At 35.2% G+C, this 13,249-nt stretch overlaps 1 protein-coding gene across 1 annotated transcript; it reads left to right on the forward strand.

The window, feature by feature from the left end:
* Window positions 1-3,280: 3,280 nt before the first annotated feature.
* Window positions 3,281-11,054, forward strand: grxcr2 (glutaredoxin and cysteine rich domain containing 2; the record flags this gene model as incomplete). The annotated part of the gene is made up of 3 exons (XM_082141472.1): window positions 3,281-3,601; window positions 8,064-8,273; window positions 10,881-11,054. 3 exons carry the CDS (start codon window positions 3,281-3,283, stop codon window positions 11,052-11,054), a joined length of 705 nt encoding a protein of 234 aa, XP_081997598.1.
* Between the last annotated feature and the right edge of the window lie 2,195 nt (window positions 11,055-13,249).

Raw genomic sequence — 13,249 nt, forward strand, 5'->3', positions numbered from 1 at the left:
TTTTTATTATTATTATTATTATTATTTTTTTTTTTTTAAACAAGCTTCCATATTGAGCTGACTTGAGGTGAATAATCACAATATTGTCATTATAGAAATGTGCATCATTTAACCTCAATTGCATAAAGATCATTGCAAAATGTCTCAGAAAAGTGATTCTGGGAAAAGCTCAAGCAGAATTTGTTTGCAGATGTCACTTGGTTTGATATTATGTATCTAAATGTAATGACATTTAGACATTTTTATGTGTGATTTAAATCTCCAAATAATTGGGGCCACTGCAGTTTTTATGAACCGATTCTAGATAAATAGACTGTTGAGAGCTATCACACACTTTAAATGAATAGAGCCCATTATAAAAAAAACGCTGCATGACACTCCATCAATGTCAGATACTCTAGCTTGCATTGAACATAATTAACTCTTTTCCTCAGACGAAAGGTTACGCCATCACATATTTTTACCCAGCGGCATGAGCTTTTATGACCATCTGGAAAATAAAGAACTCATGACATATCATCAGAGGCATCATTAAGACAACATCTAAAGCACTCAGAGAAAAATGATGTCCCAATGAAGGAACCCCACAGAAAAACACATTCTCCGGTGACAACTGAAAATAAGCATGCATGCAGATTAATAATCATTTAGTACAGCCTAGTTTGAGACTTGACATCTTCAATGAGTCTTTTACTGGGAGGCCCACAAAACAATTTCTCACTTGAATGATTTCATAGTAATAGCAGATATGAATGTAGGGAGGAAAAAGAGGCAAACCATCTTAGCAGTCGCTTAGGATGCAATAACAGTCAACTAGGGAGATAATTGCTAGATGGATTTTAGAATGCACAAGGGTTAATGTCAGCCATTTGTTAGATTCTCTCTCAGTAAAATGGCTGATCTCAGGGATTTCTGCTGTTTTATACACTGCAAGATGCCCATAAAGAAATATAAAGATGCAAATATTACAATACCTTCTAAATACGTGTAGGAATGTAACTAATCTGTTGAGATGTTGTTAAACTAATTTAAATTCCAAAGACACTCAGCATTATATAACTTTGCTGGTTTGTTTGTGAGTCTTAACATGTACTGCTCTTTTCTTCTACTGTCTTCATTTTAAAGGTTAAGATATATCTGCACCACAACAGCGTGTCAGAAACACCCAACAGAATTTGTGAGAGAAGTCTCTTATGCTCACCAATTTGATCAATAATACAGTAAAAACAAGCAAAATTTTCAACAGCCATTACTATTACTCCAGTCTTCAGTCACAACATCCTTCAGAAATCATTCGTATACGCTGATTTGCTACTCTTGCTACTACCTCATCAATGTTACTGATGTAATTTCACTGAAACAGGAAGACCAATAGTGTTTCGTTTATATCACAGCTTCACCAGAGCTGTTGAGCTTGGCAAAGCCACATTTGATAGCGTATGACAGCCACAGTGTGATAGATTCCCCTTTTAGATTTAATATGAAACTGTTACTAAAGCAAAACAGTGATCATAGTTATGGTGAGGATAAAAAGTGTGTAATTTATGTTGCTGTATGGCACCGGTGTTGTCTCTTCTACTCGTCAGTGCTGTTTCTCCTCCTGATCTCATCCATATTGCTGTAAAATACAGCATTCTGTGAAGAATTCAAATGAGTGCGATATGTTTTTTGGTCTGTGCTGACTCGATCATATGATCCGATTTGTGCTATCGTGCACTATGTGACATACAGTACATCATATAGAAAATAGTAATTGTTTGAACAAGTGACCGATTTTAGCCGCAGCTTCAGCATCTATTTATAATGTAAGGGGCAGAGCTTTTAGAGAAGTTAGAGAATAAATATTTCTAAATATTTTAGAGCTTTTTTATATAGCGCTTTTAACAATATAGATTGTTTCAAAGCAGCTTTACAGAGATAATAGGAAATTAAAGTAACAGAGATTGTTTTGGCTTTACTGCAGCTCTACAATAAAGTTATTGTCCAGCTAAAGTTAGTTTTGATTGATTCACTTTCATTGCAAAGCTAATTAGTTATTAACTTAGGGGCCGCTAACACGAATAGTGTTGAGAATAATAATAGTTAAGAATAATAGTTAAGAATAATTGATAATAATTAAGCTCCAAATCAGCATTTCAGACTGTTGAGTTTTTGTAAACTAAATTAAATGTTGGCAGTCATTTTGGAATGATGCAGCATCATGCAATAAAAAAAGAGAGAAAAACGTTTTCAGTTACCATTGCCATTGTAGGCACTTTCAATGTATTACATTAGGTGGTGCATTGCTATTATTATTTAAAATATATGATTATTTGATTAAAAATATCATATAAACAAGCTAATCACTAATTTGAAATAGTTAAAATACAGTCAAGCAACTTTTTAGAAAAAGTAGTGTTCACATTTTAGTTTAGGGTCCAATTCTCACTATTAACTAACTATTAACTATGAATTTTGCCTCAATTAACTCCTAATTACCGCTTATTAATAGTTAGTAAGGTGGTTTAAGTTTAGGTATTTGGTAGGATTAAGGGATGTAGAATATGGTCATGCAGAATAAGGCATAAATATGTGTTTTATAAGTACTAATAAACATCAAATATCCTAGTAATATGCATGCTGATAAGCAACTAGTTAATAGTGAGAATTGAACCCTAAACTAAAGTGTTACCAAAGTAGTTATCTACATCTCAATTAGGATGACAGTAACAAAACTGAACAAGTAAATTCATTCTAAATTCAACAAAACTGTAATTAACATAACCAAAGTTGAAAACTTTGAAAACAGTGCAGGGTGCAGAAAGTCATTTTTTGTGTAATTTCTGTTCTGTCTGTGTATGTCTGCCCCCCAACAAATGGCATTTATTGATATAACTTCATATGAGTGTAGGTAATCTTATACACTTTTACTACTTTTCATTGATTTACTGTAGGTGTAAATCTTTATACTGACGCAAAGATTTCAAAGTGAACCCACAAAGTCAATACACACAACATTTGTAATAGTAGAGGTTTCAGATGAAATGCATATTGACGTTCATTATAGGTGATGCACAAGCAAATTAGACACACCTGCTTCTCTCCTTCAACCATCATTATTTGATGAAACCATTAGGTCTCAATTTCCAGCTCTCCTGTTGTGCAAAAGATCCCCTGTTCAATAATTCATCAGGACTATGGAAAGCAGCTGGACTACCCCAGCCTTTCCTCAACACTTATCTTCCACAGTTCTTCCTCCTGTTCTTTACAAGACTGTTGGGAATTTCATATGAGAGGGACTATGGAGGAGCTCCATGAGCAACCAGGCACCTTGATTGAGGGCAAGCCCAAAAAGGTGAGGTTCAAGCTGGCCTCGTCGTACAGCGGCCGGGTCCTGAAGCATGTGTATGAAGATGGACAGGAGCTGGATAGTCCAGAGGAGCAGTACCCTCACAGCTTCATGCACACCAAGATGGAGATGGGACATCTGTGTGGCTTAGAAGACATCCAGGACCAGAGTTTCTTCCCTCCGACAGGCCTGATTGCCCAGAGGATAAACGTCTATCGAGGAGTGAAGGGATACAATTCCCTGGCCTGTGGAGATCTTCCACAGGATAATAAAGTAAGAACACCCTGCACTAAAACATACATTTATTTTAATTTATTTGAAAGTGATCTATAGATGCACATGGTCCATAGTAATAGTAGTAAATTATGCATAATTACAAGTAACTGACCCTAAACCAAACCCTAACCAAAATATCCCTAAATGAATGTAATGAATTAATATTAATAAACATACAAATAATTAAATTATTGAAAAGAAAACCTTAATCAGTTTGCCATAATCTTGTAGTATAAAAGTATAAAATAGCATTAACTTTGATAGTAAAAATGTCTTCACAGCTTGTATTATATATTGCTTGATATTGCTTGAAACACACTGGTTTGTTGCGCAAATAGTTTTACCATTTACTGCAGTTTGTTATTCTTCTCGTTATTTCCCTATAGTGTCAAATGAATCAGAAGTCTCACACAAATAGCTTACTTCCATGTTGGAAAATAGGGTGGATAAACCAACCAGATCCTCAAAACTTCAGTGTCCAATCAGTTATTACTGAGCAACTGTTGCTGTCTGTCTGCGATCTGGCTGTTTGGATAGTTCGAAACACAAATGTACAGAAATCCCCCCTTAGAACTTAGCAGTCATGTGTCCTCAATCTCGGCAAACATACTATCAGAATCAGAAAGAGATTTATTGCTGAGTATGTTTGCACACTCAAGGAATTTGTTTTGGTGACAGAAGAAGCTTCCAGTAAACAGAGACAACAACAGTACACAGATATTAAAATAATAAAAAAGATATGTGAATAAGATACAAATATAAAGAAAAAAGAAGAAAAACTGGTATAGGTGTGCTATAATACACATAATACATATACACTATAATAGAATGAACAACAGGTAATGGATATTATGTATTATTATACTTTAGTACAGTCAAAAAATAAATGACATACAGCACCTTTAAGAGTACCCTAATGAAATGTGTTGAAATAATGTGAGGAAATGTTCTGTTCACTAATGTTATCATTGCTTTCAAATTAGGCCTTTCTCTTTACAATTCACTACGGTAAGTGTTTGCCTTGATTCTGATTTTCAGTCTCTACATGCTTTTAACTGTTACTGCGTAATTTAACAGTTTCTTTCAAATTGATAAATGCTTTCCTTGCAATGTCATTCAAGCCCAAGAATAGTATATATATTAATTTTATATATATATATATATATATATATATATATATATATATATATATATATATATATATATATATATATATATATATATCGCTGATTCTTGAGAGTCGGGACAAAACATGTCCCACATAGAAAAGTCTAATTTATAGCAAAAATTAAGAAATTCATCTTCATTTCTTATATATATATATATATATATATATATATATATATATATATATATATATATATATATATTTATATATATATATATATATATATATATATATATATATATATATATATATATATCCCACTTTATGATCACATAAGGATGAAAATTGCCCTATTTACAGTAATAATCATTTTATTCCTATGGGACATTCTTTAAATCTTGCAACAGTAACTAAGCTGGCCAACTAAGTTTGGCAAAAGGTAAATTGTTGTGGGCGAAACACAAAGTGTGTTTTTTGTAAGGGTTCCTTATTGTCCTCCTCATGTTTAGTAAGTTTAATTCTGGCACTGAAAAATGAATGCTGTAAAACTTTTCCTGCCACTCAGTTTTTATGCCACACTGTTACTAATTCATAGTTCCCAGATCCAATAATAGACCCACACTCCAACACAGCTTCTAAACATAGGCATGCAATTACATCCCCTCCACACGGACATTCTCAGCTTTCCATTGTTTCTCTGCCTCAAATCTGAAAAAGAAAAGAACATCATTCAAATATATAGACTGAACAAACCTAAACAATGTGGATCCTTAAGTAAGACTGAAAGCTAATTTGCATCTTTTTTTTTTCTTTTTTTTTTTTTTTTACATAGTTCTATAAAGCTTACATTTTCATGAAAATGTCACCTGTGACATGCTGTTGAAAGACTAAACTGCCAAAGATCTTCCCTTGCATATCAACATGTCACAAAAACTGACAGGATCTTTATCATATTTTCATCACAAGATCCCTGATCCCCAAACATTTAATCTAATACATTTTATCAATGGCTCACAATTTTAAAAACCAGCCATGGTACAGTGGGTAGTGCACAGGCTCATGACGCATAAAGGGCAGTTGGCTCATGGGGATGCAGGTTTCAGTCTGGCCTGCGTCATGTCCTAATCCTATTCCCCATCTCTCTCCCAGTGGTTTCTTTTTTCTCTTGACTTGACTTTAAAAAGTCTATTAAAGTCAAATAGATCCAGAGTAAAATATAGCTGCAAGCAGCAATTAACAGGGCCAAGCACAAAAAGGAACAATGAGACATGCAAGTATGGCTGGGAGCTTCAGAAAAACTGCAAGAATAAGTAATTAAAGACACGTTTAGATTTTCGTCAGAATGGCTGAAAAAACACAAATCCATTCACTGTATTAACTTGCTTATTACTTTAGACCAATAGGTGTCAATATGCCAAAGCATTGCAGAGTTACAGCCCCAGAATCAGCCTTGTGCCATGCTATCAGATTTGTTGATGCGTTATTAGAGAATGGTTTTGGCCATTGAAATAGCTTTTAATAAATTTTTGCAGGCATGTTTTGAATACGATCTGAAAATAGGACCAACGGTCTAGGAGGAGTGAAAAAATTCAACATGGCAGACAGCAAGTTTGACCAAATATAGCATCATTGGTATCATTGTTTCTCCCATCCCCAATGTCACTTCTCTGTGTTTTACGGCCCTGACGAGAACTTCGGTCTCCTCGGCTGTGAATCGCTGCTGGCGCGCGCCTGGCAAATCCGCCGTTATAATAGCCATCCGCCATGGAACAAGCACGCCTGCTCTTAAAGGGAATGTGAGATGTCGCTCTGATTGGTTTATTTCACGTTAAGCCCAAACCACACCTATGAATAATGAAGCTACTTCACACCAACCCATTTTAGATTTGCGTCGGGCGCAAGAGTAATTTATCCCGCCGGTATAATAGCAACAGCGCCTGAGATCCGCCCACAAAGTTACTTGTGTTTCACGTTTGATTCTTGCGTTTCAGATCGTTAAAATAGGGCCCAAGGACTCTATAAAGACCAGTTTCATTAAAGGGACATTGTGTAGGAATTTCTCCCATCTAGTGGTGAAATTGTATTTTGCATTCAAACGAATAATGCTCTCCAGCGCCTCACTTTTTCAAATGCGCGTTGCATCTACGGTAGCCGTTATGTACCTAAAAGCTATGACAGGATGTCTTATAATAGCACTTCGAGTTTTTCTTCGGGTGAACATGTTTGTTATTTAAAACAAACTGAAACTTGAAACAACGAAAAAAAGAATGTTACAGTATGAACTACTGACTGTCAAAAACATTAACTATGGTAATTAGTAGTAATGCCTTCTTTACTCGTTATATTTTTTGAAGTATGTGCATTGTTAGATATCATCATCATCAGAGCCTTCTCTAACATTACTTTACTCAATAGCTGCTATTCATCAAAGAGCCTGTTTAACTTTTAACTATAAATGTTCGACTGTCTATATAATAAAGTACACAATCAAGCAATGAAAAAAAGCTTGTAATTAAGACTGTAACATTGACTTACCTGTCGAGAAGAAAGCAGGCAACTTCAGGGTCTCTTTTGAAAGCTTTCTCCTGCATTAGCTATCCTGACAGTAACCCTTGTTTTTGTAATCTCCGGTCACGTTTCCTTTTACGATCTATTTTGGACTTTTTCGACGACAAGGACTCCTTATCCTGTGACTCAGCATATGTATGAATGAACGGTGTATAAATAATCGTGCAGTGCAGCCTTTTAAACTTGCCGCGGCAGTGACAAGCGCCTCTCACTGCTCTGCTCCTCCGCTTCTGCTGGCTTCAGTCACGTGACGCTGGTTCTGAACGAAACGCGTTGTGGAAACGCCTTGGCCTATTACTTTTTGTCCCTCTCTGCTATTATAGTTTTTCAAGATGGCGGAACTACATGGAAGCCTCCGTGGACCTACCCGTCCCATGTATATAAAGATAATAAATTCTTCGTTTACGAGGATTAGTCTGAACATTGGCATAGGTATTTGTACACCATTGAGGGCATATTTATGAATAAAAATATAGATTTTAGATAATAAAATACCTAAAAAGCTACACATTGTCCCTTTAAGGTTTTAATGAAAGGTTTTTTTTCTATTTCATTTTGACCAGATGGTGGTGCTGTTCCAAAAAGTTGGGGGACAATGTTAATACCATGGTAGTTTGGTACTGAATGATATAGCCTACCATAAGTACCAAGTTATTTAAATGGTACTTCAAGTATTTCAAACACTATGATGGTAGTACTATGGTACATATTCAAAGAAATTATTGTAGTATCATGGTACTTTTTGGAATCTTCTGCTTAGTGATTCTGTGTTTGTTTTTACAGGCACCCGTATTAGATTTCGGAAAGATTATTATCTACACCAGCAACCTGAGGATTATCCGAGCTCCTCAGAGAAAGAGAGAGTCTGGAAGGAGTCCTCACTGCAGTCAGGACCGAAAAGAAAGTTCCCCTGGACGGGAGTCCAGGAGCAAAGGGAGACATAGAACAGCACGTTCCCATGCAGAGGAACCAGATGTAATGACTGAACAAAAGGTATCCACTGTCTGAAGTTTAGTAGACTGTAAATACTCTTAACTCAATGCGCTTTATCCGATACAGACATGAGTGATATCTCAAATCATTCGACACATTGAGTAAAGGTATTCCATTACTTTATTTCAATTTGGGGACAAAACATCCCATGTGATGGCAACATGTTATTATATAGTAGCTATTTTGATTGTCCCATAGAGTCTGAACAAAGTGTTAAAAGCATATGGTATATAGACCATTGTTTTATTGATCTGTAGTCTGCAACAGTATATGTTTGTAGTTGCTCGGAGCTGCATTGTACTTTTATAACTCATAACATTCACATTCACAAAGCAATGCTTAAGACATTTGCAGAATGTTATCTGCTGCTGAAACACAATTCATCATTAATGACGACTCTTTTTCTGAAACACCATTGAAAATAATGAACCATGGCATAAATCCTTGTGCATTTCGCTTTCATAAATCTTTCAGTCTACTTAATATTTCTGTTCTGTCTATCCAAATGTAGTCTAATACTAAGACACATAAAAATAAGTGTTTTATCTTTATAGTCTGGCAAATGATTATTAACTTTAAAATAAAACCATTAATATGATCAGGCACAATATGTAATATTTTTGGATAAAAACATCCACAAACCACAAGAACAGTGTTATACATTTTGTTGACTTGTGTACTTACATTATACATAATGTTTCCAACAGTGTTTAAATCCAGAGAAATCAGCCATTTTTACCAGTGTAACGCTCGTGTCAATGCGTCGCCTGTCAATGACATCATATCTGCGTTACCCTCAATATCTGGTTTTACTTCTGCAGAAACCATAGGAACACCAAAGTATTTAACACTTTAATATATGAAATGGTTTATTAGACAGGTGAGCAACTGTTTGGATACCTTTATCGACAGACAACTAATCATTGTTATATACTGTAGCTCAACACGCTTAGTCTGTGAATGTCTTGTTTTCTTGATTTACCGCGAGTAACGTGTTTGTACCTCAGAGACAACACTATTTTGTCAAGTGGCCAATACAGAATAATCAGAAAGAGCTTTATTTGTAGTAACAGTAATACAGCATTTTCTCCACCATACAATATATTTTAAAATTAGCTGCATGCCATTTAGCAACACAAGTCATCCAGCTTTTATTAATATGATATTTTAATATTGACCTAACTTACTGTTATGTGCAACAAGTGTCTCATACCAGCCACCAAGCGAACGCACAACATTATAACATAAATTTCAACACACTTACACGTATTTTAGTATGATTTAGGGTATGTTTACTGTACAATATAATTAAAACTGAGAAGTTTCTCCTTTGAGTTTTCCGTGTACAGACAACACCATTGTCAAAACGATTCCCATTCACACGGATCCGCAAAAACGACAAAAAACGCTGTATTCTGGCAATGAAACACTATAGACCAAACACGTAATACGCATGTGCTTGACGTCATCGTCTTCAGAGATTCGCGTTTTTGTTGTTTACATGGAGACTGATTTCAAAAACTTGCACTTTGAAACCCGTTTTCAAAAGTTCACGTTTTCAGCCAGCCAAAACGCTGTTGTCGAGTAAACGAATGGCCAAAACGCATAAAAAGTTGTACGTTTTTAACGTGTAAACAGCCCCTTAGTGTGATTTTAGTAAAACAGTGCTGCGTTACCCCACAATTTTAATTTGTCAGATAAAAGTGACTTGTATCAGTAGTAATTCAGCACTTGTCTGTATTTCATTAGAAAAAATAAAATGCGAGTTTACAACTAACTTTAATCATAATATATGCATAAACAACAAAGCAAAAGTACCGACTGCAGCATATAAGTATAATAAAAACAGCAACATGTCATTCACTGCATCATCAAACCACACCTTTGTTATTGTTTGGAAAAAGTGACCTCTAGTGGCGAAACTTACATACTGTGCCTTTAAGTGTGTCAAGAAACGTAAAAATAAAAGTTTAATATCTCTAAGCGCACTTTAATTGTCGGTAACACTTTATTTCGATAGTCCACTTTAGACATTCTACTAACTATAAGTAACTTTGCAGCTACATGTCAACTAGTAGACTGTCTGCTTAATGTCTGCTAACACTTTATTTTGATGCTCCCCCAACAGATATTTTACTGAATATAAGTAACTTGGCCAACCCTAACCTAACACTCTACTGAAAGTCTACTACAGTCTACTAATACTCTAATGGGAGTTAATTGACATGTAGTTGCAAAGTTACTTATAGTTAGTATGTCCAAAGTGGACTATCGAAATAAAGTGGAACCTAATTGTCTTATTATTTCTTTTATTTGCAAATACATTGCTTTAAACTAAAAGTGCACAGTCAGTATAATTAAGCACAAGGCTTTTTCACAAGAATTCATAGTTCACACAAAATGAACAATTCTTTCCAAACCTCTGTGACTTTCACAAAAGAAGGTATTTTGAAAAAGGCCTCAATTAAAATGCTATTGTTTGGGCCCTGGGGTTATTCAAAACATTTTCTTTTGTGTTTTTTGCAGAAGAAGGAAATACATGCTCATTAGAAAATTGTTTTGCTTGCAGTTCGTTTATCAGTTCGTTTACTTGTTTTGTTTGTGCAGCAGGAATCAGGCTCATGTGGACAGTGTGGAGGTTCAGGTTGTGCGCCGTGCTCCCTCTGTCATGGAAGCAAACTGTCCATGCTGGCCAACCGCTTCAATGAGTCAATCAGAGAGCTGCGCTGTCCAGCGTGCAACCCCCACGGCCAAGAGCGGTGCCAGTCCTGCACTCACTGACACATCTACTGACGCCAAGCTGTGTCGGATGGACATCAGACCCTTTGAGGTGTGAACCAAAGTGTATTTTGGATTAGTGCGTAAATATAAGAGCTTGAGGGTGGAATCCCTGGTGAAAAAAAATACCTAAGTATACTTGCAGCCAGACTAATTATCAGTATACTTCAAGTGTGTTAATGATTAGTTAACTTGAAGTGTGCTATTTTGAAACAACTTATTTTGTACTAAGTATATTTTAGTAGTAATTAAATTGTAGTAAAGCATAACTTTAAGTGTATTTAGTGTACTTTTGTGTACTAAATTGGAACAACTTTATGTGTACTTAGTATAGGCTACTTTAAGTATATGCCTGCGTAGAGACTAATTACATGCTTGATTATTGATATTAAAGTGTACTTTATTTGTGTTACAAGTACATTACAAATGCATTATGAGTGTCTTCGAAACATACAAGCAATATACCCAGGTGAAAAAGAAATATATTTAAATTGTACTTATACTAAGTGCGTATTATTAAATGTATTATTTTGAAACAACTTATATTAGTATATTAAAGTATATTAAAGGAACACGCCACCGTTTTTAGAAATAGGGGTTATTCACCGTCTCCCCTACAATTAGATAGGTGGTCAAACGCATTTTTGTCTCATGCAGTGCATGCATTGTCTTAGTCTGGCAGCATCGCCGCTAGCTTAGCTTAGCATAATGAATAGAATCCTTTGTTGCCGGATAGCATGCTGTGAGTAAAAGTGATAAAAAAAAATAATACAAAAAAACGAATTACTTGTTGTGGCCTGCGTATTCACAACGAGTACAAATAGCAATGCAGATTAAGACTAGGCAATTTACTAGGCAGGTATTGACTTGGGACTACGTTGTAGTGAAGCACTGCTACTTGGGCTACTTTAGATTCAAATGATCTCTTCATTTGGCTTTATTAATTGTCATTATCAAATCTGTCAAAAGTTCCCCTTATTAAAGAATCACCCAAAACTACTAATGTACGAAACATGTATTCATTACTTCAACAAATTCATTGTTTCTGCCTTAAATTAATATATTTTTTAAATTTATACATTATTAGCTTACTGAGTGATTTGTATGTACATTTCTGAAATACATAACTTGGACACAGTCACCTCTGATTACAGATCACTCTAAATTGTAATGTAGACATGCATTTTCTGTAAAGCTGCTTTGAAACAATATGTATTGTGGAAAGCACTATACATTAAATATACAATAAATGTGAATTTAATTGAATTGAAATTAATTGAAAGCAGAAACATTACTGGGAGAGTCATGACCACATGCAGGAGAGTATTGTTGTCTTAAAGGCCTAGTTGTTGTATAAAGGTCAACATTGCAAAAGATTGATGACACTTTATTTTATACATGAAATTTAACATTTAATTTAATTTTCAACAATAATATTGATCTGCCTGCATTGACACCATTATATGAGAACTGAACTGAGCTGGACAATGACATCACGATTTTCTCCAGAGTGGCTATATAAATAAATTAATAACTTTTTTACATAATAACTTGACTGTGACGCTATTTTAATCTGGAAACAAACTTTGTTGCATTATTTTCCTGTTATCTCTGTAAAGCTGCTTTGACACAATCTGTATTGTAAAAAGCGCTATATAAATAAATGTGACTTGACTGCCTAACTACACATATCTATGATTTGCCATGCATTAATACGTGAAACTTTATTTCAGCCACCCCTAAACACTAGTTTAACTATTGTCTTGTCAGATCCCTTGGTATGCAAATTAAAATGAAATGAACATACACAAATGTACATGACTCAAGCATTATTGTTCCTTATTGCTAAAATAATTCTTAAAGGAACACGCCGACTTTTTGAGACTTAAGCTTATTCACCGTATCCCCCAGAGTTAGATAAGTCCATAGGCTACATACCCTTCTCATCTCCGTGCGTGCCGTAACTCTGTCTGACGCACCCACCGCTAGCCTAGCTTAGCACAAAGACTGGAGGTAAACGGCTCCAGCTAGCATACTGCTCCCAATAAGTGACAAAATAACGCCAACATTTTCCTATTTACATGTTGTGATTTGTATAGTCACAGCGTGTACAAATAACAAGGTCACATGAGACACAGCCATCTTCTAACCGTATACATACTGGGAACTATATTCTCAGAAGACGAAGCACTGCTACT

The sequence above is a fragment of the Leuciscus leuciscus genome (assembly GCF_965113295.1).
Source record: "Leuciscus leuciscus genome assembly, chromosome: 16".
Classification (NCBI taxonomy): Eukaryota; Metazoa; Chordata; class Actinopteri; order Cypriniformes; family Leuciscidae; genus Leuciscus; species Leuciscus leuciscus.